The sequence below is a fragment of the Phaenicophaeus curvirostris genome, chromosome 8, assembly GCF_032191515.1.
Source record: "Phaenicophaeus curvirostris isolate KB17595 chromosome 8, BPBGC_Pcur_1.0, whole genome shotgun sequence".
Lineage (NCBI taxonomy): Eukaryota > Metazoa > Chordata > Aves > Cuculiformes > Cuculidae > Phaenicophaeus > Phaenicophaeus curvirostris.
The window spans coordinates 28353143-28379715 of NC_091399.1; the positions used below are offsets into that span (position 1 = coordinate 28353143).

General features: G+C 46.4%; 2 protein-coding genes and 4 non-coding genes across 9 annotated transcripts in view; 4 read left to right on the forward strand and 2 right to left on the reverse strand.

Moving 5' to 3' along the window:
• Nucleotides 1-26573, forward strand: part of RPS8 (ribosomal protein S8) — a 145746-nt gene that overhangs the window by 118639 nt on the left and 534 nt on the right. Inside the window, exons 1-5 of one of the 2 annotated variants that reach the window (XM_069862996.1) lie at nt 22057-22147; nt 23031-23137; nt 23512-23611; nt 25022-25197; nt 26144-26273. In XM_069862996.1, the coding sequence (XP_069719097.1) occupies nt 22144-22147; nt 23031-23137; nt 23512-23611; nt 25022-25197; nt 26144-26273 (517 nt within the window). In that variant the 5' untranslated portion in view covers nt 22057-22143. Of the gene's footprint in view, nt 1-22056; nt 22148-23030; nt 23138-23511; nt 23612-25021; nt 25198-26143; nt 26274-26573 lie in introns of those variants that run through there. The other variant, XM_069862997.1, reaches the window with a different exon arrangement.
• Nucleotides 279-18424, reverse strand: KIF2C (kinesin family member 2C). Of its 3 annotated transcripts, XM_069862955.1 has the most exons (22): nt 18332-18424; nt 17727-17821; nt 15814-15918; nt 15533-15578; nt 13801-13848; nt 12963-13082; nt 12117-12233; nt 11618-11718; nt 11267-11362; nt 10045-10099; nt 9799-9961; nt 9441-9531; nt 8520-8583; nt 7257-7348; nt 6888-7030; nt 5324-5528; nt 4768-4878; nt 4184-4251; nt 2669-2771; nt 2476-2589; nt 1986-2112; nt 279-766 (listed from the first exon to the last, which is right to left on the reverse strand). In XM_069862955.1, exons 1-22 carry the CDS (start codon nt 18393-18395, stop codon nt 690-692), a joined length of 2205 nt encoding a protein of 734 aa, XP_069719056.1. In that variant the 5' UTR covers nt 18396-18424; the 3' UTR covers nt 279-689. The 3 variants fall into 3 exon arrangements, with proteins under 3 accessions (XP_069719056.1, XP_069719057.1, XP_069719059.1); XM_069862956.1 differs by lacking the exon at nt 13801-13848 and having other exon boundaries at nt 280-766; XM_069862958.1 differs by lacking the exons at nt 17727-17821; nt 18332-18424 and adding an exon at nt 16142-16273 and having other exon boundaries at nt 281-766.
• LOC138723809 (U5 spliceosomal RNA) lies at nt 21664-21778 on the reverse strand. The gene has a single exon (XR_011337935.1). It is a non-coding gene; the product is annotated as a U5 spliceosomal RNA (small nuclear RNA).
• LOC138723797 (small nucleolar RNA SNORD55/SNORD39) lies at nt 22880-22964 on the forward strand. Its single transcript, XR_011337923.1, has one exon. It is a non-coding gene; the product is annotated as a small nucleolar RNA SNORD55/SNORD39 (small nucleolar RNA).
• LOC138723800 (small nucleolar RNA SNORD46) lies at nt 23322-23425 on the forward strand. The gene has a single exon (XR_011337926.1). It is a non-coding gene; the product is annotated as a small nucleolar RNA SNORD46 (small nucleolar RNA).
• LOC138723798 (small nucleolar RNA SNORD38) lies at nt 25451-25523 on the forward strand. The gene has a single exon (XR_011337924.1). It is a non-coding gene; the product is annotated as a small nucleolar RNA SNORD38 (small nucleolar RNA).

The window sequence follows — 26573 nt, forward strand, 5'->3', positions numbered from 1 at the left end:
CGAGCTTTGCTCAGGTACAGGGTGGGTACCTTCTAAACCAGCTTCCCTTGTGCTAGGCAAGTTCCTCCCAGCAGGGTCTCAAAATTAAGACAATTTATTTTAAGCAATTTTTAGGTAAACATTACAAGAGTAAAGATCTCAAAAAGAAACCTCATCCAAGATGTCAGCTTCTCTCTACAAGTCCAGCCAGTCACTAGGGGCTGTTAGACTTCACCAGAAAAATCAGCAAAAAATGTATTTTATAAGATAAAAGATAATTCAATTCTGAAACATTTATTTATCAAACTTCTTAAAATACTGATTTTTACAATTACATAGTCTGTTTCCTTTCTAGAAAAGCCAGACTTGCAGCAGTTTTTCAATGCTTCAAGCACATCAGGAAAAGTGATATGTACACTAGAAAACTATACACACATATCTGGTTCTATTAAAGACCACCATTACCTGTAGCAAAGGGCCAGACGCTAGCCCCACCTGGCAGACTCAGCCCCAGCTCCAAGCTTTTCACCAGGTGTTTCTAGCACTGAGTACCCCAATACCAGGCAGTGAAAAGAGAGGCTGCTGCATTCACTGCCCTCAGGCATGTGTGACCCACAGACACTCTACCACATTTAAAATAGAAGTAACACAAACAACTGACAAACATGCAAGACAGAAGACTGCTTGTGCACCAGGTTCTGCTGTATTTACTAAGGCCTCTGCTGGCTTCTCTGCTTGCTGGCTTGCTCTTCCAGCTGCATGGCAACCCCCAGGGCATCCAAGGTCTCTGTAAAGGAAGGCAGGAGTGACAGAAGCGGACCAGGCAGCTGAACACCCCAGCACAGCTGACCCCCTCAGCAGGGCTCTGCAAGGGCCACAGAGAGGTGAATTCTGCAAGAACTGCTCAGGCAACATCTAATCCTGCCTGGTCCCACAAAGCTCTTCAGCTGTACTTGTTCATTTTCACTCATTAAGAGTTTCAAGCCTGCAGTTTGCAGTTCAAACTAGATGCCACAAATCCAGCCATCCCAGAGGGCTGGATTTCCCTGGTCTAAGGCAGAGAAGGTAGCAAGACATTTATTCTTATCCCTCCACGGTGATTGCAGGGGTACAGCTCTCAGGTGCATTTGGGATGGGAGGATAGCTGGGGTTGTTTTTTTTAAAAAATAATTGCTACTTTAGGTTAACAGCTCACTTTGACACCACGATTTTCAGCCTCATTTAAAAAACAAAATCCCCACAGGATTTGAGGCAAAGACTATACCAGCTGTAATGGCTAGAGTGACAATCAAAGCCCAAGTTACTGTGAAAGTAGCGGAGAAGTAGCAGTTCCCAGTGTAGCTTCCCACCCTGGGGCTGCCTGTGTACCTGGTGCTGTTACGACATGCCAGCCAAGCAAAGGCAGGTCACGCTCTGGAAAAGGGCAGCTGGCATCCTGCTGCACCAAGCTAGGAAGTCACCAATCTGGGCCAGAACTGAGCAGTTGGAGGGATTTTGTTGCACATTAAGTAATGCCTTATGTGAATGCATGCCAAAGGCAGGCACTGGCAGACCTGGCATCTCAGTATGTGCCTGGCAGATGCAGGTAGTGGATGGGTATAAGGCCTGATATCCATGAACGCAGGACTGAAAACTGTGGGCATACCCCATGAACCCCTAGAGCATAGCACTGGGACCCCTCAAAGTCTGGTTTTTGGCCAAGGCAGAAGGTACACTATATAACCAACCAGCAAGACTTCAGGGCACCTGCAGGTGACTGCATTCTGCTCAAGGGAAGGCAGTTTTGTACAGCAGTGCAAAGCAAGTGGAAGTTAGGAGCCAAAATTTTAGTTTGGGAAGTGCAGACAACAGGATATTTCAGATCTTTGATCACCTAGGAAAGTGATCCAAACACAGTAGGACTGGGTGCTCAACCCCCCACCATTATGCTGGCATTGTTCTCAGATCTTTGAAAAAAAAGAAATAAGATTCGTGATAGTGCTAGTCAGAGACAGGCACTAACATACCTCTGACAGAAAAGAAGTTTCTTGAGCTCGCCTCTATGAAGTGCTTAGCTCTTTTCACAAAGGCCTCAAGATTATAGTCTGGTTGCTCCGTGATTCCCAAGAGGTAGTCAAATTCAGTTGTCATTCTCTATATTTACAAGGATAACAGTGATGAGAAATTGACTTTCTAGAAATTCAATTAGTTTCTTTAAATCTGGCATACCAATCAGAGCTGAGTTTCTGCAGAGCAGTACCCATCAGTGCTCATTAGGCAACAAGCAGAGGTTGCTCATTTGAGGGGAAGGGAAACCAGCTGTCCAAAAGCACTGAAATGCCCCCCTTAACCAGTTGCTTAGGAAACCACTGGAAAAAGTTGGCACTGAAGAAAAAGTAACACCACTTTCCAGCATCTTGCATTACAGCCCACAGCCTACCAGACAGCGCTTGGCTCAGAGAAGGCAAGGTGCTATCAACACGTAGAACGCAGCCTGGGCTTGCCTCTTCCACATACCTGTCTCAGTTCTCTAAGCTGTTCTACAACCTTCTCTTCCTGTTCATTAATTTGAGTCACAGCATCAAAGTCTAACACATCCGGAGAGATATCATCCTCCTCATCCTTGGAAAGCTGCAAGAAACAACCCAAGTAAGAACAGCAAGTTGGTCTCAGTTTTGAGATCTGTTCAGCTCACTGCACACACACATACATCGCGATCCGAGCCTTCTCCACAGGTCTCCGCATCCTCATTGTCAGTCTCCATGGGATTCTGTGTTTCACCACCTCCATTATGAGGGCTGAGCTCTTTCACCCTGCAACAAGAAGGTTTGTCACTCAAACTGTTCTTCCATCAGTTTTTGGGGTACATCACAAAACTGCCACTGCAATCAATTTGGTGCTCAGCAAGTACAGCTGAATGTTTCTTAAACTGCACATCACCACCAAGCTCACAAGGGCAGAACCTCAGGATGGTTGTAGGAAGGAAAGCCGAGAGATGTTAGTATCCATCTAGGACCTCTCCTGGAGAGAGATATCCAAGTACACAAAACCAGCAACGCCTTTCACAGAAGCTGTCTTCCACTTGTTAGCTTGGTCTGTTGTGACCAACCAAGAACTTAGTATGGAAAGAAAAGGATTAAGGTTGATTTTTCCCAGAGATCCCTGTTGCAGAAGAGTCATACAATTGTTTCCAGTAAGTTTCAGCCCAATACCCCCTTTTCTTATAGCTTCAACTTGCTTTGTGCAGTGGGCCAAGAACCCAACGGGCCCAGCTCAAGACTAGAACCTTACTGAAGCACACCAAGTCAGATGTTGCATTTTGTCCTGTAGCTTCAGGTGAGCAGGAATGATTGTACACTAGAGGAAACACGTAACTGCAATTCAGAACTGAATCTGGCCATATGTCAAGGTTCCTGAATGCTTTGTGACAAGAATTACTTTACATCCCCTCAGAGAGCAGAATGCTTTCCAGAAAGTAACAAGCAGCCTTTTGTAAATTAAAAGAAGGAGAGGCACCAAGCCCAAAATGTGCAAATGTCATCTTGTTAACATGCCAAACGTCAGTCTCATTTTCACTTGACACCTCACTGGAGAGGTGTAGAGGCATGTCAGTCAGACCAGGAGGCACTCACTGCTCTGTCTCAGGGGTTCCAGGTGTCAGCAAGGACACCAGGGAAACCTAGTGCTAAGTCCCTGTCAATCTACCTTGCCCTGCAGGTAGCTAAGGGCAACCATGTGGCACTCAAAACACTCCCACTATCTGCTTCAAGGCATTTGAGGTCTCCAGGTCCTTCAGATTTTGCCTCCAAGGTGCCATACCCTGTTAGTTAATATCAAAGGCCATCGAGAACACACAACACTGTCAAGTACCTTTGTAACACACCACTTACATATGGGACCCAAAGCATTACAACAAGTAAAGGGCATGGAGGTAACCACTCAGGACAGGGTAAACTCCCTACAAAAAAACAGAGCAGGCTGAAGTCTAGCATGAGAGAATTCCTTTGAGGAAAGCAGATGATCACAGTTTAATACAATCTCTATTGCGTCTCACAAAACACCCAAGTTATTTTCATGAAACAGAGCTCTAACAATTTGTTCCTAAAAACCAGCCTCTAAATTGGCCTTACAAGCAGCGACAACAGGAGAACATTTCGTCAGAATAGAAGCAGCCAGAACAGCTTCTGCAACAAGATTAGAATGCCCAGGTCAGAAAGGTCATTACCTGTCAGCATATCTCAGAGTGTTTAAGGTGTACTCGCAGGAACTCATGCCCGGAGAAATCATTGCTATCTGCAAACAGAACAGAAGACCTCAGTAACTCCTACATCTGACTTTTGATCATGTTAACAGATCTCACCAGGCAGCTAGGACACATTAGGGCAAAGCGCCAGAGTTGAAACACTCAACTCCAGACACTCAAGTCCATCTTTCTTTGTAAATTCTGTTAGACCTTCTGTGTTGGTCTTTTCCTAGTGATTCTGTGACCTGCTGTTGACCCCGTATCCAGCTTTCCACTGGCTTTATGTGCATCCACTGTCCTCACCCTCAACAGAAAGCAAAGCCCTTTGAGAGCACATGAGGCTATAGTGTAGATTCACTGTGTGAAAGCGACTTCTGCAGTCCTGCTGCTGCTGGGCAAAACTCAGTTCTTGATCTCAGCCTCCTCAGGTGAGCCGAGGAGGAACTGTGTGATGTTTTTGCTGAGAACCAAAGCTTTTGGACTTCCAAATCCCCTCACAGTCTAGAAGACAGGCAGCACCCCTAAGCAGTGTGTATGTTCCTGCCATGTGCCTTGTGCATACTCACCATGCAGGTCCTTGAGTTTGCTCCTATGAAAGAGTCTCTCAGCACTTGGGTCAGCTTGCTCTCCCGGAAAGGGGTATGAGATTTGTTCTGCCCTAAAGCTCTGATACATTCCTAAAGAAGAAAGAGTCTTGTGAATGCAATATCTGCATCTCTTATCAAACAAGCTCTGCAAGCTGTCAATCACCAGTTGCTGTAAACCCCACAGGCTGGAGAACAGTCCTCTCTATTGCTCCCTAATTACTTCACAGCCTTTTAAATATACTCCAGGCATTTGGCTGTCACAGGACAGCTGGTATATCCATCATATGGAAAAAAGACACCTTTAATGATGTTTGAAGTGGCTGTACACCAGTGTCTGATCTGACAAAACTGCACTGCTTTCCTGGAAACATTTTAAAGGGAAATTATACACCATTTTCAGGTTATTCATATACTAAACTACAATCTTTTGGGCTGTTTTTTCCCTTCCACTGGAAAACAAGGGAACAGATAACCCCAGAGCTGAACAGAATTGATGTGTTGATTAGCACTATTAGTCCCCAGTGCTACATCTCACCTTCAAAGCCAGCAAGCTCTTATTGATTTCTGCACCTTCCATTCGTGTCTGCCGATCAGCATTACATGTGTCTACACCCCTCTCATTTCCTGCCAGATCCACCAAAGAAAATTTGCCAAGCAGTTTCCGTCTTTGGCGTAGTATGATTTGGAAGCAGGCGTGTGACCGGGAAGAGCTAGAATTTGCAAAAGTCTGCCCGGATGTCCTGCAGCAAAGATGCAAACAAGCATCAGAACCGTGTCACAGAAGATGCAACAGATGCTGACAGCACAAGACAAGATCTGCAGCCATTCAATTAAGTTACTTATCTCTCTCGTTTTCTTCCCATGCACTCAGGTTTGCATGAATTATGGAATTACCTCTGATAAGAGCACAGGGCCACTATTTAGTCTGCCTGGCTCAACTCGGTCAGCCTACATTGGAATGACTTTCTGACTACTAGGGCCTTACGTGCATTAGGAGCTGGAAGACAAGCCTACACCACAGCATCCCTGCCTCAGAGCAGCTCGCGTGTCGTTTTCCTAATGCATCTGCCATTACACAGTAAGCTCAGCCAAGCTCCCACTAAAGAGCATTAGCTGTGCTAACACTTCGCAATCATGGTAAATCCCCTTCTCCAGCCAAGCTGTCTTGGCTCTGTACCTCTGTTGTGCAACTGTATCTGCCCCACCCCTACAAGACAGACTGGAGCATTTGGCATTATCATAAATGTCCCTGTGACTTTCACTATCATTCCCTGAGAAGTCTAGCAGATTCACTTCCCACAAGACTCACTTCTGCATCCCTGCTGCTGGAGGAGAAGGAGGGAGGCCGTCAAAGCAAGGCAGGAATCTGAAATATTCAACAGTTCCTGGCTGAATTGTCAGCCAAAAAAGCATGTACAGCAGAGTGCTGGATATGCATATCTGTGCATGCAGTGTAACAAAGAAGTTAAGGAGTTCCCATTTGCCTAGTAATGTTTCCACAGCAGCTGCAGCTTAACTGAGACAGATAAGACTTAGTAATACAGATTTTAGCTCCTGATTAAAGATGCCACTACAATGGTAGTGTTACCCCAGCCACAGCCTTCCTGGCAGGATGCTGAGCCAAGCCTACGGCTGCGCCTTGGCACCTGCTCTCAAGGATTCTTTAGACAAGATACCTGAATGACACGCAGCATTTTTGTTGCCATTGGAACAGCTCATCTGGCCTGTAGTTAAGCCAAACCATTTTTGCAACTGTACGTTGATGCCAGCTGCTCTTCCTTGATCTTACAAGCCCACAGGGAGCTACTTGCTCTCCTGTATACTAGCTGATACTCCTAGGAGTTAGACTGCTCAGTTCACCTGTGGCACCAGGGCAGCTATCTCCTCATGCAAATAGTTTCTCTCTTCTGGGACCTACACAAGGTCATGTGAACCATGAACTCTGACATTCTCTGGGGAAGAGATGCTGCTCAATGCCCACCTATTACTGGACAACAAGCTCCTGTTTAAGTCTCAAAGCACCGGCTAAAGACATTACATATTTTTTGTAGACATGGAGGTAAAACAGGACAACTTTTATTGGTTTTAAGGCATCAAACCTGCAGGCACTGCCCATCTCAATCATTCTGATGACATCCTCAGCACAGTTGACTTGTCGTTCTTGTAGACCAACAACCTGGACCTGCTGCTTGCCATCCTCCAGCACTCGAAGCTTTGCCTTCTTATTCAAGAGGTCAAACACCTATATTTAGGCAAGAAGATTAAGGCAAATCTGAACAAGGCCTCCTTGTAAGTATTTTGCTCTTGCTTTATAGAAGGCTATATAGAAACAGCTCCTCTAACATAGCCTTCCAATTCAAGTTCAAATACATCAACAACAGGCTATATAGAATTGTAGAAACTGGTAAGCCTCACAGGTGTTTATGCAGCATTCAGCCAAAGAAGTCAGGTCAAGATTTAAGTCTTACCTTTCCATTGTATATTTCAAAGAAAGTCACATAGACTTCCAGGTCCCGATTCTTGTACCTGGGCTGGTTTAGAAGGAGGAAGACATCTTGTGCTGGCGAGGAAAGACAGGAGTTTAGTTAACTAGTTTAAAACACATTCTGGTTGCCATTTGATTGACTTCCAAATGTTGCGCAGCCATATTGCAGCTGAATGACAGTCGTCCTAACCAAATGCTAGGGGAACAAGTAGTGCTGCATGACCGTCTGGAGAGCTGTTTCAGCAGCATTCACATCCAGGGACCTAGAACAGGGCGATATGGAAGTTTTTACTGCTAACGTCACCCACAGACAGCAGTCCTTACTGATCTGGGGGAACACTGGAATCTGGTATTGTTTTGGACAGCCCTGAAAGAAAGAAACCACGTATTTGTTTCAAGCACTTCTTGCTGACAGCCTAGGAGGCGCTCATCCCTGAGCCTCGGCGTTGCTGCTGTTTGAAGACAACACACCAGACTGGCTGACCTTTTGGCTGAATCCAGTGCAGCTTCTCACAATTAGGCTTCAGACTCTGAAACTGAGGTAGAAAGCAAACGCTTTGCTTCAGGGCCAGTCACAACTCATTTTCAGAGACAAGCAAACAGTTGCCCTGCTACATGGGCCAGTTTCACAATATGCCTTTCTAAAGGGAATGTAGAGGAAGTCTGAGTTTGTGGTGTTTTCTAGGTATTAGATCAAGGAGGGGCTTCTAAGCACATTTGCTGAAATAATTCTGTACATGCCAGTTTTTTTTGCATCTAATGCTCACAAGAAACAGAACATACATTCACGGGCTTTCTGTATAACAAGCTTTATAACAGGAATAGGTGGGGTTGTGCTGCATTCAAACCGGGCCTTTCCAAACACAGTCCTTAGACTCATAGAATTACTAGGTTGGAAAGGACCCACTGGGTCATTGAGTCCAATCATTAGTGTAAGGCAAAAGCAAAATAGAAGAATCAGAATTAGAAAGTTCAGTCCAGCAAATGCCAAATGAGAAAATGTCATCTTTTTGCCTCAAAACCGACTTCTGGTGAAGTGTGGATCTAGAAGCTTACAGGATGGATGGAAAATATTTTGTGAAACTGAAAAGAAATCATACCTCCTGCAACAAAACACCACTGCTTCTTACTGAAAACACAAACACTTTTAAAACATTTCTAGTAAAAGATAGATAGCCACACTAAACCAGATCTTATTTTAGAAACACTCATTTGATTTTTGTATCTAAAAAAAAAATCAACTTACATGCAAAAGCGTATATGCCCTTTGAGGCGTTCTGTGCTCTCCCAGAGAAGTCTCCGCCCATAGTCTGAAGAGAAAAGGCCAGAGGTTAGGTTGTGGTACAAAAAAAGTCAGACTCCCTCATTTTAGCCCTGAGAATAGATCACTTTGTAGCGCTAATGATAGGAGATTCTAGCCCCAAACTTGCCTCTGGAATAGGCTAAACCACTGGAACGACAGCAGCTATTCGATTACTCAAACTGGCAGGCTAGCCTAGTCCAGCTGAGATCACTGCAGTTTGAGGTAGAGGCCTCATGCAGAAGACCACAGATTTGACTCCACTATCATGCTTTAAGGAAAGAATTTCCCACTTTCCTTCCCTATAGTTTCCAGAAGGAAGAGTACAGCTGTTCAAAACTTAGAGCAGATCACCTTTGAAGCAGAACACAACCTTGGGGTCTTTTGAAACTGCAGCTTGATTCGAAGGAGTGGTTAGAAAGCAAATACACGAATTTGCTCACTTCACAGACAATACCAGATCACTTAAATGTTTATGTGCAACAAGAGCCTTATTCTCATATAATTGCTAAAATGTTTGGAATGCCTCCAAGCTCAAAGCACAATACAGACAACAGCCTTTGTCTCAGATACAGGCCAACAGCCCCCCAGACAACAGCTGTTTGAGGCAAGGAACAGCCATGACTAGCGCTAACACCAGGACATCTTGAGTCTTAAAAAAAAATCATCTGTGGGGTTATTTTAGCAGCATTTTCCTCACAGTCTCAAAGGACAAAAGTAAACAAAGCTACAGAAAAAGAGGATTAACAACTGGCAAAATACCCACTTTAAGACAATAAAACCAATGTTCCAATTTCTTATACAATCCTACTCGTAATCAACATCAATGAGCTTTAAAATACTTCAGATAAAGCTAGAATAACTTACATGTGTCTTGCCACTGCCTGTCTGACCATATGCAAAACATGTCGCCTTCCCACCCTCAAAGATGGTCTCTACAAGAGGTCTAGCAGTGAACCTGGATATTCAGAAAGTAAAAGACAGTCAAGACAATGATTTCATGCCCCGCTTCATCAGTGTTCCTTAAAGCAGCAAATAAAAGCTAATCCATAGGAAATCAACAACACCATGCCAAAAATAAGCTTTTTATTTCAGTCCTTTGGTTTCCTCTAAAAAGGATTTTAACATTTATTTCAGGTAGCAGTTTCTTTAAGCCAGGATGCCATCTAGTCATAGCTCCATGCTTTTATCTTGAAAGTCATTCCCAGCAAGAAGAAAGCATTACCTGTATACCATTTCATTAGAAGAGAATTCATCAAATGAAAAGTCAAATCTAAATGCTTGGGTGTCAAGGTATTTTGTTAGGTCCACTTTCTGCTTTGGCTCATGCACCAGCAAGACACACTTGCTCGGAACAGTAATCACATCACACTCCTTTCTCAGAAGTTCTGTTGACAGAAAAGACCCTCAGTTTAACGAGAATAAGCAATGAAACTGCTCCGAGATAGAGGTGCTTTGTCAGTACACTCACCTTGTTTATTAAGAGGGCGCTTCCTCACACAGACACAAATCCTATGATCTTCTATCTAAAAGAAAAAGAAAGCAATTATTTCCCACTTGAAACCTACTTAGCATTAGAGAGAAAGATCCAATGTTCCTTCACATCTGCTGTTCTATATGATGATCAGAGTTGCCTCTGCTATTGACCACACCCACTCACATAGGGATGAAAGTCCTAAAATCCATTCAGAGCAAAAGAAACACTACAAATAATTGACCTTTACATGGCATGCTTGTGCATACCAGGGGGAAATGCTGCCATGCTATAGAAAGTGCCACAAACATTCTGTATCAGAATTAGAAGGAAGTTCAGTCCTTGGCCACTTTCCAGCAAAATCTGTGATATCAATGCTGCAACTATGGTCAAATTCAGGCAGATTATTATTTTGATTTACCACAGAGGTATTTTTTGACCTAGAGTTCTTTACTGCTGCAGCAAGTTTAGCTATTTTTGCAGCACAGCTACCTATCAGTTGAGTCTGGGAAAGTGCATGTTCCCTTTGGTGAGGCAGAAAGACAAGAAGCTCTTCTGTCGTGGAGTGGTACATATACAAACAGCTGGTTCTCATCACCATAGGGTGCAGGCACATAAATCACCTCGTGTTCTAACCTAGTTCCTAGTTTGAACTTAAATGCCATCACATTTCTCACTGACCATAAGGCTTCCGCTAGACAAGGACTACTTATTCTCAGATATTAAACAATGCTTTGTCCATAATTACTGAAGATATCAACCAAGCCTGTTTTTTCTTGTTTGACCTCTACTACTTCTCTTCCACATTTTGACATAGTTTAAAATAACTTAACATATGACTTGCATATAATATTTTCTGTTAAAGGGCAAGAGTCTATTTTAACCTACACCTACAACATGCTAAGGTACTGTGTAACAGGCCACTTAGAAAGCTCTGAAAAAAGCTGATGTTACCACACAAATCATTGCATGACAATTATCAAATTGTAATGTATGTAATGTATTGTAGTGATGTATGCAAAGTAACAAGAGGCAACTTTGACCTAAATAAGGGAGGCAAGTGCCCTCCCACGCACCATCAGGTGCCTCAAGACCACAACATGCTTGGATCATTTCTGAGGTGCAGCGATGCACTGCATTGCTCAGATGTTAAGTTCTTCAGTACAAAATAAAGAAGCCTGTAGGCAGGCTGCAGTCAGTAGCCTCAATATTTACTTACAGGGTCAGTTATAGATATTGGATGGCAGTCTAGATTTGCTCTGAATTCCTTGATCATCCGTGCAAACTCCCAGTTTGGACAGCTGCTGTCCATTTCCTGCATGGAGAAAACATGGATGTGAGGATAATGAATCTGTGACAGCAAGAGAGCCTCCAGCCTCCTAAACAATCAGCTGGATACAATTAGAATATTTCACTTAAAGGCCACATTCAGAACTTTCTGAAATGAGAATCAATCCTTCCTTATATACAGCTTTGCAAAGACAAAGCCTGTCCAAAATGTTTGTTAGAACTATTGTGACACACTACCCTACAGATTTTCCCCATAACAATTTAGTGCAGAGTACTCCACCTGTGCACGTTTTGTCCTGATTTCACTATTTTGAGCCTTCTTTTCTTCTCTCTTATTTTTCATTTTCTCCATCTCTCTTACAATGTTACTTTTTCTCCGAACTAGATAAAATACAAATATTCCCTTGATTAGATTCTCATATTGGGTTTTGAGCACAACACCAATATTTCAGCTTTTCCAGGCTGCTGACAGACTAATTTGTATAGGAAGCAACCATTTCAGAAGAAGTCATTCATTTTTGCAGCGCTTCCTTCCCAAACCAGATATACCTGATACAGAAACTGCCTAGCAAGCCACACTACTACTCTAAAGTAAAGGCAGCATTTCTGAGGTGATACTGCTAGAACAGAATTGCACATTTGTAATAATACTCAAGACAGTCAGTCTTAATGCCAAAGTCACCTTTTCAAAGCTTTCATCTCCGAGTATACAGAGCAGCAGTCACATAGTGATGAACCGCTGACTGGTGAGCCCGGTCTTACCCACTGCTCCCTGGTACCTGGGCTCACTGAAGAGGTCATTGCAGCAGCCAGCTGATGATCCTCTGTATTTCCGTTTACATTCGGTAGCGAGGGTTCTGGAGCATAGCTCAGCCTGCTAGCCCTGGTCCGGCGAGCTGCAGAAAGAAAACCAATAATTAGATCTCCAAAAATCAAGAATAATTTTGTAACTTGTAAAGCCTCTCAGACGACAGGCTTTCCTCAACTCCAATTTGGGATCAGGAGAGAGAGAACTGCTAAAAGCTGTGGGAAATGTGCAAATAGATTTTTAAATCATTTAACGATGACCAACCTTTACTCAAAGCTACAAATCAAGGCCACACCAACTAGGCAAGAATTTAGTAACCAGCTTCTTATTTCAGAACTTAATACACAAGGCATGCCCTCAGCTATTTGTAGGGCAGGTCTGGTAAAGATAAATAACTACAATTTCATAATTCAAATAGGCTCAAGTTCTTGGTTTACTCGACCACTATAGTTAAAACTACCACCAGTATAGTTACAGAGCACGTTGTCTGCAGGATTAAGGCAATTCTTTTCCTACTCTAGCCCTGTGAATACCTCTATGGCATTGAACAGATACCACATCCACCCACATGCACAACAGTGGCTCTCTGGCTAATAAAGCACATTCTTCAACAACACTGTTTCCCCAAGTCAGTTGAAAACTCCTTCAGGTAGAAGCCCCGCATATTTACATGGTGACAGACCTCGAAGTCTCCCTTGTTTTATATAAGAAGGGCTAGAAGTTGCTCTTCCTCATAGGATTTGAAGTTTTCCTAATTCAATGCACACAAAGCATCTTACTCTATAGCAATAACTCACTGGGTTCTTTCTCCACTCACCAGGAATCAATGAATTGTTTCTGGTTTGTGTAGAAGCACAGGAATCTACCACCATCTCATTTTGCTGGGCGCTGCACTGAGTTTCTGTGATAGCAGACAATCGGGAGCGGCCACGCACAGCTTTGGAAACAAATTCAAGGTCAGCATCATGCCTCAGACACTCAGACATTTGCAAATACTGAAGTGCTCACAAAGTGTAGAACAGTGGGGAACAAAACGTGATTACAAGGACCATTTCAATATCTCTGATCCATTAGCCAAGTGCAGGACAAGGCAATGGAAGTAGGTGAAAAGCAATCGTGAAATATCCTACTACAGAAAAGCAAACAGTTCATTCCAGATTTCCAGTTCCAGTGAATATCTTTCAGAGATCACTAAGGATTCATGAATATGGCAGTTCCAGAACCTTAATACCAAGGAAGGAGCACAGCACACAGTGCAGTGGCAGCCCAACAGCACTAAATTCAGCTAAAAGACTCTACCCAGTCACTACAGTAAATCTTTGGAAACTGTCATTTTGTAGGCACTTTCCGTTGTCACGTGCCAAGATACTTGTTTCACTAAGACCAAGTCCACTGCAAAACTTCCTAGGGAAGGGATTGCAAGATACACCTCAAAAGATTTGTAAAGAAAGCAAGTCTGAGATGAAAAAACAGAAGTGTGATACAAAAGCTAGAATTGACTTCACATCTAGCAACCACAAGAATTTATCCAGAATTAATCACTGCTTGCTAAGGGCAGCAGGTTGGTTTTAGACCAAAGAAGAATTTCAATTCTGGATCAAGTTCTTTTAAACCATACCCATGAAATTCAGTGCTTGTATCTGTTAACTCTTTACCTGGAGTCTTCTGCCCAGGTGCAGAGACATTAGGCGTCGCTGCTGCAGCTTTGGGAACAAAAAGCACCAATTTTATTATACTCAGAGATAGCATTTTATTTCATTTGCTCTTGTCACACATACCCAGACCTGATCTCGCCACAAAAACTCAGCAGCACTTTTTTGGTAAGTGCATGCTCCTGGACAGGCGCACCAGCTGGAGAAATTGCTGCATCTAAATAGGTTTGATTCAAGCACTTCTTGTACATGAGAATATTCACTCCCCCTCCAAAACTGTTATTCATTTAGAGGACTGAGGCAACATCTGTTCCGTGATTAATTCTGAAAGCACTGCTTCTGCTTCTCTCACTTCACTGAATGAGATGGAGACAGACATCTCCTGATCTTTTGTTTAGTCCAAGAATCAAAACCCGAAGCCAATGTTTGCACTGCAGCAGTTAAAAAGCTGAGTTTGCAACAGAACTGATAGTCATGGACACTCATGGGGTTTAGCAAGCTAAAACGTAATCATATTCGATGAATACTGAAAACACTGCTTCACTCTTGCACTCTGAGCAGGTCTTCAGTGCCAGTAGGAAAGGCAACAGATATTTCAGATATGCAACTAGATTCTGTACTTCAGGAAAACTGTAACCTCTATGAGGACAAACTTCGATCAATCTGGATGACGGAAAATGGATTAAAACACCTTTATTTTTAAAGCTGGCTGTCCAGCTCCATGAACTGACGTATCTAATAACAGGCCTGACTTTACCACATCATTTCCTTGTCAGTTCACGAAATTTAGGGAACTCTCTGGATTTGAAGATGATCAGGATAATCTAGTATGGAACAATTGTTGACACATTAAACATTTTGGTCTACGCCTGCCTCTCCAATGCAAGGAGTTTGTACTGTTATCTTCTGGTACCAGATTCCCTGTCTTTCATCACATACAAAAGAGGCCAGACAAGCCCAGCTGTTTTGTTTACAGATCAATTGCTTGGAAAAGCACAAATTCTGACTAAGCACTTTAAGGAATCATTAAATTAGCAACCATTCAACTTCAGCATCAGGGAAGTGTATTATAAATAGACCTGTAATGCTGCCACTTGCATTTCAAAAATCTGAGTCAACTAAAACTGAAAACTCAAGTTTTCTAACTCCTGCCATCCCAAGAAAAACAATTTCTTAGCAATCCCACACTGACATCTCCATCTTCTCTTCCAACTTTGCTCAAAACACTGTCCTGACACACAATCACCGAGCTACAGCATCCCAGCTGGCTGGTCTGAAATGTCTCCAAGGATAAAGCTCTTCTTATTTTCTAAGGAGACTATTTGAAGAAGAGACATCCGTTTGTCACTGCTACTTCTTTCTTGCCCTTTCCACTCTCATTTTGACATTCTTAATCTCAATAACTGCCACTTACCTTTTGTTGTTTGTGACATTTGCAAAACTCTGTAGGAAACTTTAAAACTCACTGCAACAGTAACTGCCTGGTGACATTTAAAGCAGCATCAAGGAACAACTACAGCAACGCTGCAGAAAAGGGCAACATGTCAACAAACCCCAGCTCACAGGAACAGGACAGCAATCTGTTCACAGAGTTTCTGCACTCAGGATTCCAAAATGTTGGTAAGAAATACGATTTTTACTAACATTGCTTAAATAAGCAGCTTTATAATGCAATAAAGTAGATTATGAAAGCCCTCCGCCATTTCACAGAGAAACAGAGAAAACATTTTCTCACCTTCTCGTGGAGCAGGAATTTTTGAAAGAGTTGTTCTACGCTTTTGCTTCTCAAAGAAAAAAAGAAAGAGAAAAACAATGAGCATTGTAAGTAATCAGAGTAAGCTGCAAGCACCTAGCATAGCACTTCAAGACAATATTAATACACGAATTTCTGACCAAAGTTAACTATAACAGAAAAGAGAAGTTAAAGAGGTATTAAACTAATAGACCAACGGCATCATTTGTAATAAGACCTACACTGTTGACGCTTAAGAGACAAAATCACTTTAAAGCACTTACCTGTACAGTTATGTTTTCTCGCAAAGGACAGTTCTCTTTCACATCAGCAGCAGGTGGTTCATCTGATAACTCAGGATTTATTTTTATCAAATCATCTATTTCAATCTACAAGAGCAAAAGTAGGATTATACAGAGTGGAAAGTTGCTGCTACCATTTAATGGTTTTTTTTTAACCTTGACTTTCAGCACGGGCAAACAAGCCTGACTCACTGCCTGCCAAATATTAAGTTAAAATTGCCTGGAAGGGCAAGACAGTAGTTCGTATTCCGTTTGAGCAGTCTCATATGTCCAAATATGCTAGAAGAAATGTGCTAGTTAAGCTGTTTACCCTCATCTACCAAACATCACACAGCTCTGCAGGTGCCATAGAGCACTTCTCAAGAGACAGGAAAAGCACATTTGGCATCAGCTGCTTTAATCTCTGACTGCTAATCTTAGTAAATCTCAGACGCTCTGCGACTTCTGTGCTAGGAGAGCATTAAGCATTTACTGTGTGACTGCACTTACTGAAATAAACTTCAAAGAGCTACTTAGACTTTGGGAAATGAAGGATTCAGCATTTAATCCACAAGTCAATTCACCTGCATCTTCACTTCCTATTGCAAGCAACCTAGGGCAAGCTACCACCTCCCACCTGACCTTCAGCAAAGTCACAATGCTGCCTTCACCCCGTTCAGCAGCGCCCTGGCGCAGGGCAGGGGAGCGATGAGGGGCAGGCAGCCAAGGGCAGGCTCAAGCGCAAAAGACAGTGGCGCTCTCAGTTCAGTTTTTCAAATCTAACCCTGCAGAATGGTTTGGAAGCACGCGTACACAAAAACTCTGGTGTCACAGTAGCTTGCACCAGAATTCACCAACAAAGCCACCCAAGAGCCACTTCAGGAAGTTCTTGAGTTCTCAATTAACTTTTAAGTTGCTTAAACAAAATGAGAGTCCCATAAAAAGAGCAAGAACAAGTAGGTGAGCTCTTGTCAAATACCAAGATGCCACATTCTAACATGAGAAGTATATTTAAACAAATGTTTAGTCAGAAAGTGCATTAGCTCAGAAACGCGTATGTGTGGATAGGACAATACACCAATGTATATACACAGTGTGTATACAAGCATATGGGACAGTTTGGTGGATTTTTCACTACCTTCACAGAGTTTTAGTATCATAAGACACAGAGTTTGGAGAATAATTATGTCCAAATCTGCAAATTCTGCACGCGCACCCAAAACCAGCATAAAATCCCATTTGGAAAAACCCACATCAACTTTAAGACTTCAACTGAATCCTAGAGTACCGGTCTCCAGAAAAACAGACAGGACAAGCACACTTGCTCAGGTACCACAGAAGATTTTGATCAGTAGCAGGATTTCAGTCATATCAACCCTAAGTACCCCAGGCTCCCTTTCCTCCCCACGTCCCATCCTCACAGAGTGTTTGTTTTACACCAATGCAAAGATTCCCTTGTCCAGGGAAGTTGTGGATGCCTCATCCCTGGAGGTGTTCAAGGCCAGGTTGGATAAGGTTTTGAGTAACCTGATCCAGTGGGAGGTGTCCCTGCCCATGGCAGGGGGGTTGGAACTGGATGGGTTTAAGGTCCTTTCCAACCCAAGCCAGTCTATGAATCATTTGACTAAAAACACCCACTGACATCATCAAGTCCAACCATACTCGTCCACTGCTAAACCAACAGGCAGTCCCCAGAGCTGGGGACGCTGGGATTGGGGATGATCAGAGCCAGCAGCCATGGGTGTAACTGGGACCCCCACCTCCCCCTTGCTGGCTTTTCAGGTTTCATGCCCACTGGGTCCTGCCCTGTTACACCCTGCCCCAGGATCCCCACACACCGCGCTGGGATTCACTTTCTGGGGGCAGGGGAAGGAGCAGGGGGGCACAGGGGCGGGCAGGGCAGGACCCTCACTCACCTCCTTGCCCTTGGTGGTGCCACCCTCATTCCACTCCACAGACACGATGGACCGCTCCACACTCACCGTCTTCACCGTTGCCTTGTGGACCACGCCTGGAAGAGGCCGGTGTTTAGCCCGGGGCTGGGTGCTGTCCCTCAGGGCCGGGCCCCCCCCGCCGTGCTCCATATACACCCCCTCACCGGGACCCCCCACCTCATCGTGATTCACCCCACCGACCTCACTAGGACACCCTTATCCTCTCACCGAGACCCCCCACCCCTCACCAGGGCCCTCCACTGCGATTCACACCCTCCACCTTACCGGAATATCACCCCCCCAGCTCACCGGGAGCTCCACTTCACCGAGACACCCCTCTCCCCTCACCGGGACTCCCAACCCACCGGGATCCACGCCCCCCACCTCACCGGGAATCCCACTTCACCGGGACAACCTTCTCCCCCTCCCTCACCTCACCGGGACACCTTCCCCTCTTCCCCTTCACTTCACCGGGACACCTTCCCCCTTCCCCCCTCCCCCCTCACCTCACCGGGACCCCTTCCCCCCCTCCCCCACCTCACCGGGACCCCTTCCCCTCCTCCCCCACCTCACCGGGACCCCCTCACCGTTGCTCCGCTGGATGTTGATGACGCGGCCGGGGCAGACGAGGCGGCAGACGCGGGAGTCCATGTCTCGGTCCCGCCAGCACCGAATCGCGGCCCGCGCCAACCGCCGCCGATTTGAACCCCGCGCGCCGCCTGCCGCGGGGGCTACCGGGAAGCACCGGCGGGCGGACTACAACTCCCGGCGTGCCCTGCGCGCGGCCGCTTACAGCTCGCGGCGCGCCGCGGGGGCTACTGGGGAATATCGCCGGGTGGACTACGACTCCCGGCGTGCCCTGCGCGCGGCCTCTTCTCTACCCGGCGTGCTGTGGGGGTGCCGGGAAACGAAGACGGGTCGGGGAGGACTACAACTCCCAGCATGCTCTGCGCGCGGCCGCCTACAGGCTTGGTTCAGAAGGCATGCTGGGAGTTGTATTTCTGCGCTGCAGAAACGCTCAGAGGCCTGGAACACCTCTCCTATCAAGTGAAGGAAGAAATGATTCGTTATAAGTGGCTAACCTATTATATATATTTGACTATTATGTAGAGATTTTGTGATTTTAGAACTAAAATTTAGGATTAATTTGAATAGCTACCCTGTGCCTGGATAGTTTTGCTTACGTGAGGACTTCTAGCAAGGTTGCAGGTAGAAAGAACGTGACCGTATCTAATCAAGACAGATAATGGGGACTAGGACCAGATGCAACCTTGAAGAGGAGCCCAAGGAATCTAAAAGCAAGAAGGGGAGTTGAAAAGTTCATCTGTGAGGGAGACCTATGGCCTTCAGAGGACTCCAGGTGGGACTCAAGAGGGCTGAGTGGAGGGAGAGAACATCTCCCCTCACCCTGCTGGTCCCACTCCTTTGGATGGGGAGTGAGATGATTGAGAGCAGCCCTGCAGAGAAGGACTTGGGGTACTGATTGATGTGATAAGTGGAAATTTTAAGTTAGGATGTCTCATAGTGGTACACGTCTTGAAAAATGTTTTCTTTCCTAAAGAGGGACCGATGAATGGCAAATGTTTGAATTTGTGTCTTGATCGATAACAATTGTCTAAGCTTGTCTATGCTATAGTGATATGTCTGGAGGGATGTTTATCTAAAGGTGGGCCAGCTGCGAAAGGAACAGGCATCCCAGGCATCTTGCAAGATAAGATAAGGAAGCCAGAAATCCACACTACCACACCAGCGGAAAAGGTCTTTTTTTTCTCAAACTTTGGGCTGCACCTCCCTAACTTCTAGTCTTCATCTTTGGACTTCAGGAGGGGGTCCTCAGACCACCCAACAGATTGTCTATGCATGTAAACAGGGTGTGGAGATGTTAATGACTCTTTGGAAAGGAATGAATACCTTTTTGGAGGTGGGGTGATGAAAAATGCATAGATCTGTGCTATAAAAGATGCACAGTTTTCTTGCTTGGCATGTGTGGTTTTGGAGGATTGATTCCCCCACGCATCCAGCACTGCTAATAAAGAGTTCCTGCTTAATAACAACTATCTAGTTGTTACTGAGTTATTATATCGGAATCCTTGCCCAGCCACATCTAGCCTCTCACTTTGGTGAGATTGCTAGCAAGCAAAGGGGCTTGGAAACTCCATCCTTTGAATCGTGAGCTGGTGATGTGTGCTTGTAGCCATATCTTCATTTGCATCCAAAGAAGCGTGGCCAGCAGGTTGAGGGAGGTGATTCTGCTCCTCTACTCTGTTCTTGTGAGACCCCGTCTAGAGTCCTGTGTCCAGTTCTAGAATCCTCAACGCAAGAAGGAGATGGAGCTGTTGGAATGTGTCGAGAGGAGGCCGTGAAGATGATTCTGCGGGCTGGAGCGCCTCTGCTATGGGGACAGGCTGAGAGAGGTGCGCTTGTTCAGCCTGGAGAAGGCTCTAGGGAGATCTTAGAGGAGCCTCGAGCACTGGAAGGGCTACACGAAAGATAGAATCATAGAATCATAGAATAACCAGGTTGGAAGAGACCCACCGGATCATCGAGTCCAACCATTCCTATCAAACACTAAACCATGTCCCTCAGCACCTCATCCACCGGTCCCTTGAACACCTCCAGGGAAGGTGACTCAACCCCCTCCCTGGGCAGCCTGTTCCAGTGCCCAATCACCCTTTCCAGGAAAAATTTTTTCCTAATGATCAGCCTAAACCTCCCCTGGCGGAGCTTGAGGCCATTCCCTCTTGTCCTGTGCCCTGTCACTTGGGAGAAGAGCCCAGCTCCCTCCTCTCCACAACCTCCTTTCAGGTAGTTGTAAAGAGCAATGAGGTCTCCCCTCAGCCTCCTCTTCTCCAGGCTAAACACCCCCAGCTCTCTCAGCCGCTCCTCATAAGGCCTGTTCTCCAGCCCCTTCACCAGCTTCGTTGCTCTTCTCTGGACTCGCTCCAGAGCCTCAACATCCTTCTTGTGGTGAGGGGCCCAGAACTGAACACAGGATTCGAGGAGCGGTCTCACCAGTGCCGAGTCCAGAGGGAGAAGAACCTCCCTGGACCTGCTGGTCTCGCTGTTTCTGATCCAAGCCAAGATGCCATTGGCCTTCTTGGCCACCTGGGCCACTGCTGGCTCATGTTCAGTTGCTGTCAACCAACACCCCCGGGTCCCTCTCCTCCAGGCAGCTTTCTAGACAGACTTCTCCTAGTCTGTAGCACTGCTTAGCGTTGTTGTGCCCCAATTGCAGGACCCGGCATTTGGCCTTGTTAAACCTCATGCCATTGGACTCTGCCCAGCGGTCCAGCCTGTCCAGATCCCTTTGCAGCCTCCCTGCCCTCCAGCAGATCAACACTTCCACCCAGCTTAGTGTCGTCCGCAAACTTGCTCAGGGTGCACTCAATGCCTTCATCCAGGTCATTGATAAAGACATTGAACAGGGCTGGACCCAGCACTGAGCCCTGGGGAACCCCACTTGTCACTGGTCTCCAGCTGGATTTCACACCATTTCCCACCACTCTCTGGGCCCGGCCAGCCAACCAGTTTTCCACCCAGGAGAGTGTGCGCCTGCCCAGGCCAGAGGTGACAGTTTCCGAAGCAGAATGCTGTGAGAGACTGTGTCAAAGGCTTTACTGAAGCCCAGGAAGATACATCCACAGCCTTTCCGTCATCCAGCAGCCGAGTCACTTTGTCATAGAAGGCGATCAGGTGGGGAAGGAGTTTTTAGGTGGGGAAGGAGTTTTTAGAAGGGCCTGGAGCGACACGACAGGGAAGGAGCAGCTTTAAACCGGAAATGAATAGATTTGAACTAGGGCGAAGCCGCTACTTTCACGTCCTAAGAAGTAATCCAGGACTAGTTATAACTGGCCTAAACTGCAACTGAAGTTTCCTTAAGCTCTTTCGTATTTGATCTATTTTTCACCACGGTTAGGGCAGCTCCACCGAAATGGAGCCTCAAAAAATTTCTCGACACTCGTAACTGTTCCTCTCCACGGAAATCTTTAGTAAAAGGCGAAAGATTTATACGATCTGAAGAGAAACCAGAGTATACTTTGTGCCCTCCCCGCGCGCCTCCCCATTCTCGGCTATCACTATATAGGACACGGCGACTCAGGCTCTGACACCAACCCCCACCCCAGCGGATCGCGTGACTTTTTTCTCGCCTGATCCCGCCTCGCCGCCGTCTTGCCCCCGCGGAACGGCTCGGAGACACCGGGAGAGGCCGTGGCGGCGGCGGCGCGGTGTACGCTGGGTATGCAAATGAGGCACCGCCACCGCCCCGCCTCCCCTTCCTCTTGCCCGGCGCCGCCGCGTCGCTAAGCGACGGCGCGATGACGTCACCGCCTCGCGAGAGCTCCCGGCGCCAAACCGCCCCGTGAGCGCCGGCCCCGCCTCTTTGCGCCGCCGCGGGACCATGGGTGAGTGCGGCCGCCGCCGCGCCCGCTCGCCATCCGCCGCCATCCCCTCGCCACGCCGCTGCTGGCCGCTCCTGCTCGCCACTGGGTGACAGCTGGGGGTCCCCCGAGCCCGCATCGCTCGCTATTGGGGGCGGCGGCCGCGGCGCTCCGCTGCTGGCGGGGGGGAGGGAGGGTGCTAGGCCTAAGATGGCGGCGGGCGCTGGCCTCGCCTTGCGCTCCCCGAGCGCTGGGACCGCTCGCGGCCTTCGCAGCAGGGGATGAGGTGGGGGCGCTTTCGTATGGGGATCCAGCAGAGGTGGGGTGGGGGGGTCGATAAACAGGCATATAGTATAGGGGGAGAAACTTGGGACCTTGTGAAAGGTGTAACTGGTTGGCATTTTGGGGCCCCGGGAGGGGGAACGCGGGGGAGGTGATGTCTGCAGGAGACACAGCTTGCTGGGTGGAAGCAGCGTTAATTTGGGGTGTTTGTAATTAATGGGCCCAGCCTGCAGGTGGGATGGGGTTCCCCTCACATAGTGAGGGGCTAGACTCAGCTAGTAGAGTACGATGTTTTCTGTATTATATGATTCTACATGGTGCCTTGCAACTCGGCATGGGGCGCTTCTGATAGAGTGCCAAACACATGAGGCAGGTTGGGAGGCTGTTTCCCAAAGGGGCACCCATCAGGCATGGTAGAGGGAGGCTTGTCTGCTTTGTACAGCTCTGCTGGAAGGGAGGAGGCGAAGGCAGATCTGAGTATCAATGATGAAACTTCTCTAACTGCTGCATGAGGCCGAGTGCTCCGTGCGGATACCAACCTTGGAGAACTGAGGACTCAGATCCGTGCCCTGTCGTGGCCAGGTGGGATCCGTGCCATCCTCTGACCACGCTGCTCTCCATTCAGGTATCTCCCGGGACAACTGGCATAAGCGTCGCAAGACTGGGGGCAAGAGGAAGCCCTACCACAAGAAGAGGAAGTATGAGTTGGGGCGACCTCCTGCCAACACTAAGGTGGGTGTGCTGTGAGGAGTGGTCGGTAGGTGTGTCTTGAAACTGGTGTTGCTGTTGTGTTGTCTTAGAAGTTTAAATGTGTGCTGGTTTGTGTGCGTGGTTAAATATCTGTGCTTTTTCTTTAAAAGGTGGTATTTTCCCCTGTGCTTATGGAGAACAGCGATACATTTTTGCAATAAGAGGCAGTTGGAATGATGTAACTTTCACCTTAGGTAGATGCAACAGACCGTTCTGGTCGCTTACTGTATCTGCCGATGCTAGGGTTTGTCATAGTTACACTGACCACATTGCCTTTGAGCTTAGGACTTGGCTGGGTTCCTGCATAACCTGTGCAGCGTTCCAGACCCGCAACACCCTGGTGTTTGTTTCCACAGATTGGCCCACGCCGCATTCATACAGTGAGGGTTCGTGGTGGAAATAAGAAGTACCGTGCTCTTCGGTTGGATGTTGGCAATTTCTCCTGGGGATCGGAATGTAAGTACATTGTAAGTGTGGTGTGTTAGAAGGGAGAATTAATGTGCTGGTCTCTAGTACTGCTGCAGAATAGAGGGATGATGATGCAAGCGTGGATTTGTAGGCTGGATTTGAAAGTTGTGGAGCTTGCATTACTGGCTCTGAAGCGGCATGCATAGTGATGATAACTTTGACCTTATGTGGCCTTAGGAGACTAGGATGTCTGCTAGGTTCGTAGTGATTGGAATGTCATAGTTACACTGAGTGACATGCTCGCGTACCTTTCTGCTGGGGTGGGGGAATTACAGAGGGGCAGAAAACTTAAATGTGAGTAGTTCTGAGTAAGTGAAACTTTTTCTGTTTATTGGTGAACATTCCGTAGAAGTTAGGTGATCCTGTACAAGAGGGAGGTGTGGCCCTACAACAGTGTTGGATTAGCAGGTACAATTTATTTCATAATCCTGCTTATTTATAAAAATAAGCAAAAGTGGGAAGCACGCTGGCAAGGGGAGAGGCTGTTTTATTTCCCCTGAGCAAGGTGTTTTTTTCTCTGAATTACAAACTGAAGGCCATGTAACTTGAATTACAAACTGAAGGCCATGTAACTTGAATTACAAACTGAATACCACGTAACAGAGCCAGACCATGTAACAGAGCCAGAGTCTGTTCAGTGTTACTCAGCAGGATGGGGAAGCCAGCAGCAAGGGAGGTGGTGTTCAGTAGCCAGTGTGTGAGGGTGAGTGGATGTGCTTTCTTCTCAGTCACGCCAAAGCATTATCCATCCGCGAAAAGTGCTGTGTTCCTGGGCAGCATTACAGAACTGAAGGGACTGAGGATGGAGGTACATGAGCAAAGAGGAGAAAACCCATCTTGTGCCTTTGCATACATGGAGCGATGTGTCTGCAGGGCGGCAGCTGCTTAACAAGTCAAATCTGGTAGCTAAAGCAAGGTGGGTCTTGAAGGATGAAAACACCTCAGTCCGCTCTTGCTTTACTTATGCACCCTCATCCTATAAAAACGGTTTTTATTATGCGTGGCAGAGCAGTCCCTATCAGCACGGCTTAATTCAGTAGTTCTAGGAAGTACATGTAGGGCTGAGCACTCTGTGCAGTGTTGGTTGGCAGCTGCTGGGGCATCTTCCAAACCAGAAATTAAAGGCAAATGCCTTGCTTAGTCTTATCTGAGATGTGGATCGCAGTTGTTCATTCGTGTGAATCGATTCCTGGTGTAGGCTTCTGTCCTAGCAACAGGAAGTTGGACTGATAGGAAACAGATTCAACACTCACTTAAGTTAAATTCAGCAATAGGAAGTTAGAGGACGTTTGATGGGGTGATGGGTGTGAGCTGGTTTGAGGACACGTGTGGGTTGCTGTGGACTGTACTCAGTTGTCCGATTCCTGTAGGTTTGACCTCATACTCTTCTTTTGAAAGGCTGCACTCGCAAAACCAGAATCATTGATGTCGTCTACAATGCTTCTAACAACGAACTGGTGCGGACAAAGACCCTGGTGAAGAATTGCATCGTTCTTGTTGATAGCACCCCATACCGGCAGTGGTATGAATCCCACTATGCCTTGCCCCTGGGACGCAAGAAGGGCGCCAAACTGGTACGTCTGGGATTGTTGTTGTAGTTTGACTCCCTGCAGAGCAGAGTCTGCCCTGCCAGAGGCAGTTCACTATCGTGTGCCTGCCACAGAAAGGCTGAGAACGCATCACAAGTAGCACTGGTTGTCTGGGCTGCGTTCCCACCAGTTCCCAGGAGAAGTCTGGCTCTGTTAATGGAGTGTTCGGTACCACAGGATGCTCTCTGAGGCATTGCACCCATTTAAGCACAAGGTCCTGCCTGATTATCTTTTTGGTCTTCTAATGACGATACTTTTGTCCAGTTCTGCTACTGATGGGAGAGCGATGACATTTTATGATGCTGAGGAAGACTTTTGTGGGTCAGGTCCTTGTGCTGTGGAGTGATCGCTTTGATCAGAAGCTTGTGGATTCCTAACTGAGCTTCAGCTTGCTTTTAAGTTGTCTTTAAAGTACACAGACTTGTCTTGAAGATCCAAACCCCAGACAGCTAAAAGGTATTCAAGCCCCAATGTGTAACGCTCAGCTAAAGGTTGTTTCCTTGCATAAGAAACTAAAGCATTTCTTATCTGAGCACTGTGCAGATCAGAAGCGTGGGGGGAGCTTGTAACCTGTCTGCACCACACCCAAGTGCTCTCATGATGTCTGGAGAGAGAAAAAGCATTCACTTTTTTGGAGGGGGATTAATTAGTTGAGGAAGCCTTTGCAATTTTGTTTGTCCAAGAGCACTCTGCCCTGAGGCACTGTGCTTTGTTGTCAGCAGTGACTCTGGTTAGCAGCATTGCGTTTCTTGGCCTCAAAAGTGAAATGTAGCACCTGATTCTGTGAGGTTGAAGCATTTGTGCCTCTGCTACTGGGAAACAGTACAAGGCTGAGGACACAAAGGTTTCTTTCATATTAGTGGTGACCACATGTGCTAGCAGAAGGTGGCCGTATTTTTAACCTTGTCTTTGCTTACGGTCTTGTTTCTAGACTCCTGAAGAGGAGGAAATCTTGAACAAGAAGCGTTCAAAGAAGATCCAGAAAAAATATGATGAGAGAAAGAAGAATGCCAAGATAGCAAGTATTCTTGAGGAGCAGTTCCAGCAAGGAAAGCTACTTGGTGAGTCGCTGGCAGCATCAGTGTGGGCGTAGATAAGGAAGTTAGGGCACAAACAATATGCCAGAACAGATCTTAGACTTAGAATCACTTTAAGTTCTACTTTAAGTGATAAAGCTGACTGCCAGGGGAGAGCAGTGGGTTGTTGCATCTTAAAAATAAGTTTTCTTCTATCATGTCCGGAGAAGGCCCACTTCTGGTAGGAAGGGGAAGTGTGTTTCTGGAGCTTGAATTGCTGCATGTCCCAGCCAGGCTCCTGGGGTTGATCATTCCCGGTTGCCCTTTTTGAAAAATGATGAGGCT

What these genes read in the sequence shown, in the direction of transcription:
- KIF2C (XM_069862955.1), bottom strand. Translation starts at nt 18,395, where the DNA reads ATGGACTCCCGCGTCTGCCGCCTCGTCTGCCCCGGCCGCGTCATCAAC. An exon ending in GAGATGGGCAGTGCCTGCAG is followed by an intron (nt 5,529 to 6,887) that starts GTTTGATGCCTT and finishes TCTTTGCTGCAG; the next exon opens with GACATCCGGGCAGACTTTTG. An exon ending in AGCTTAGAGAACTGAGACAG is followed by an intron (nt 2,113 to 2,475) that starts GTATGTGGAAGA and finishes TTGTAAATATAG; the next exon opens with AGAATGACAACTGAATTTGA.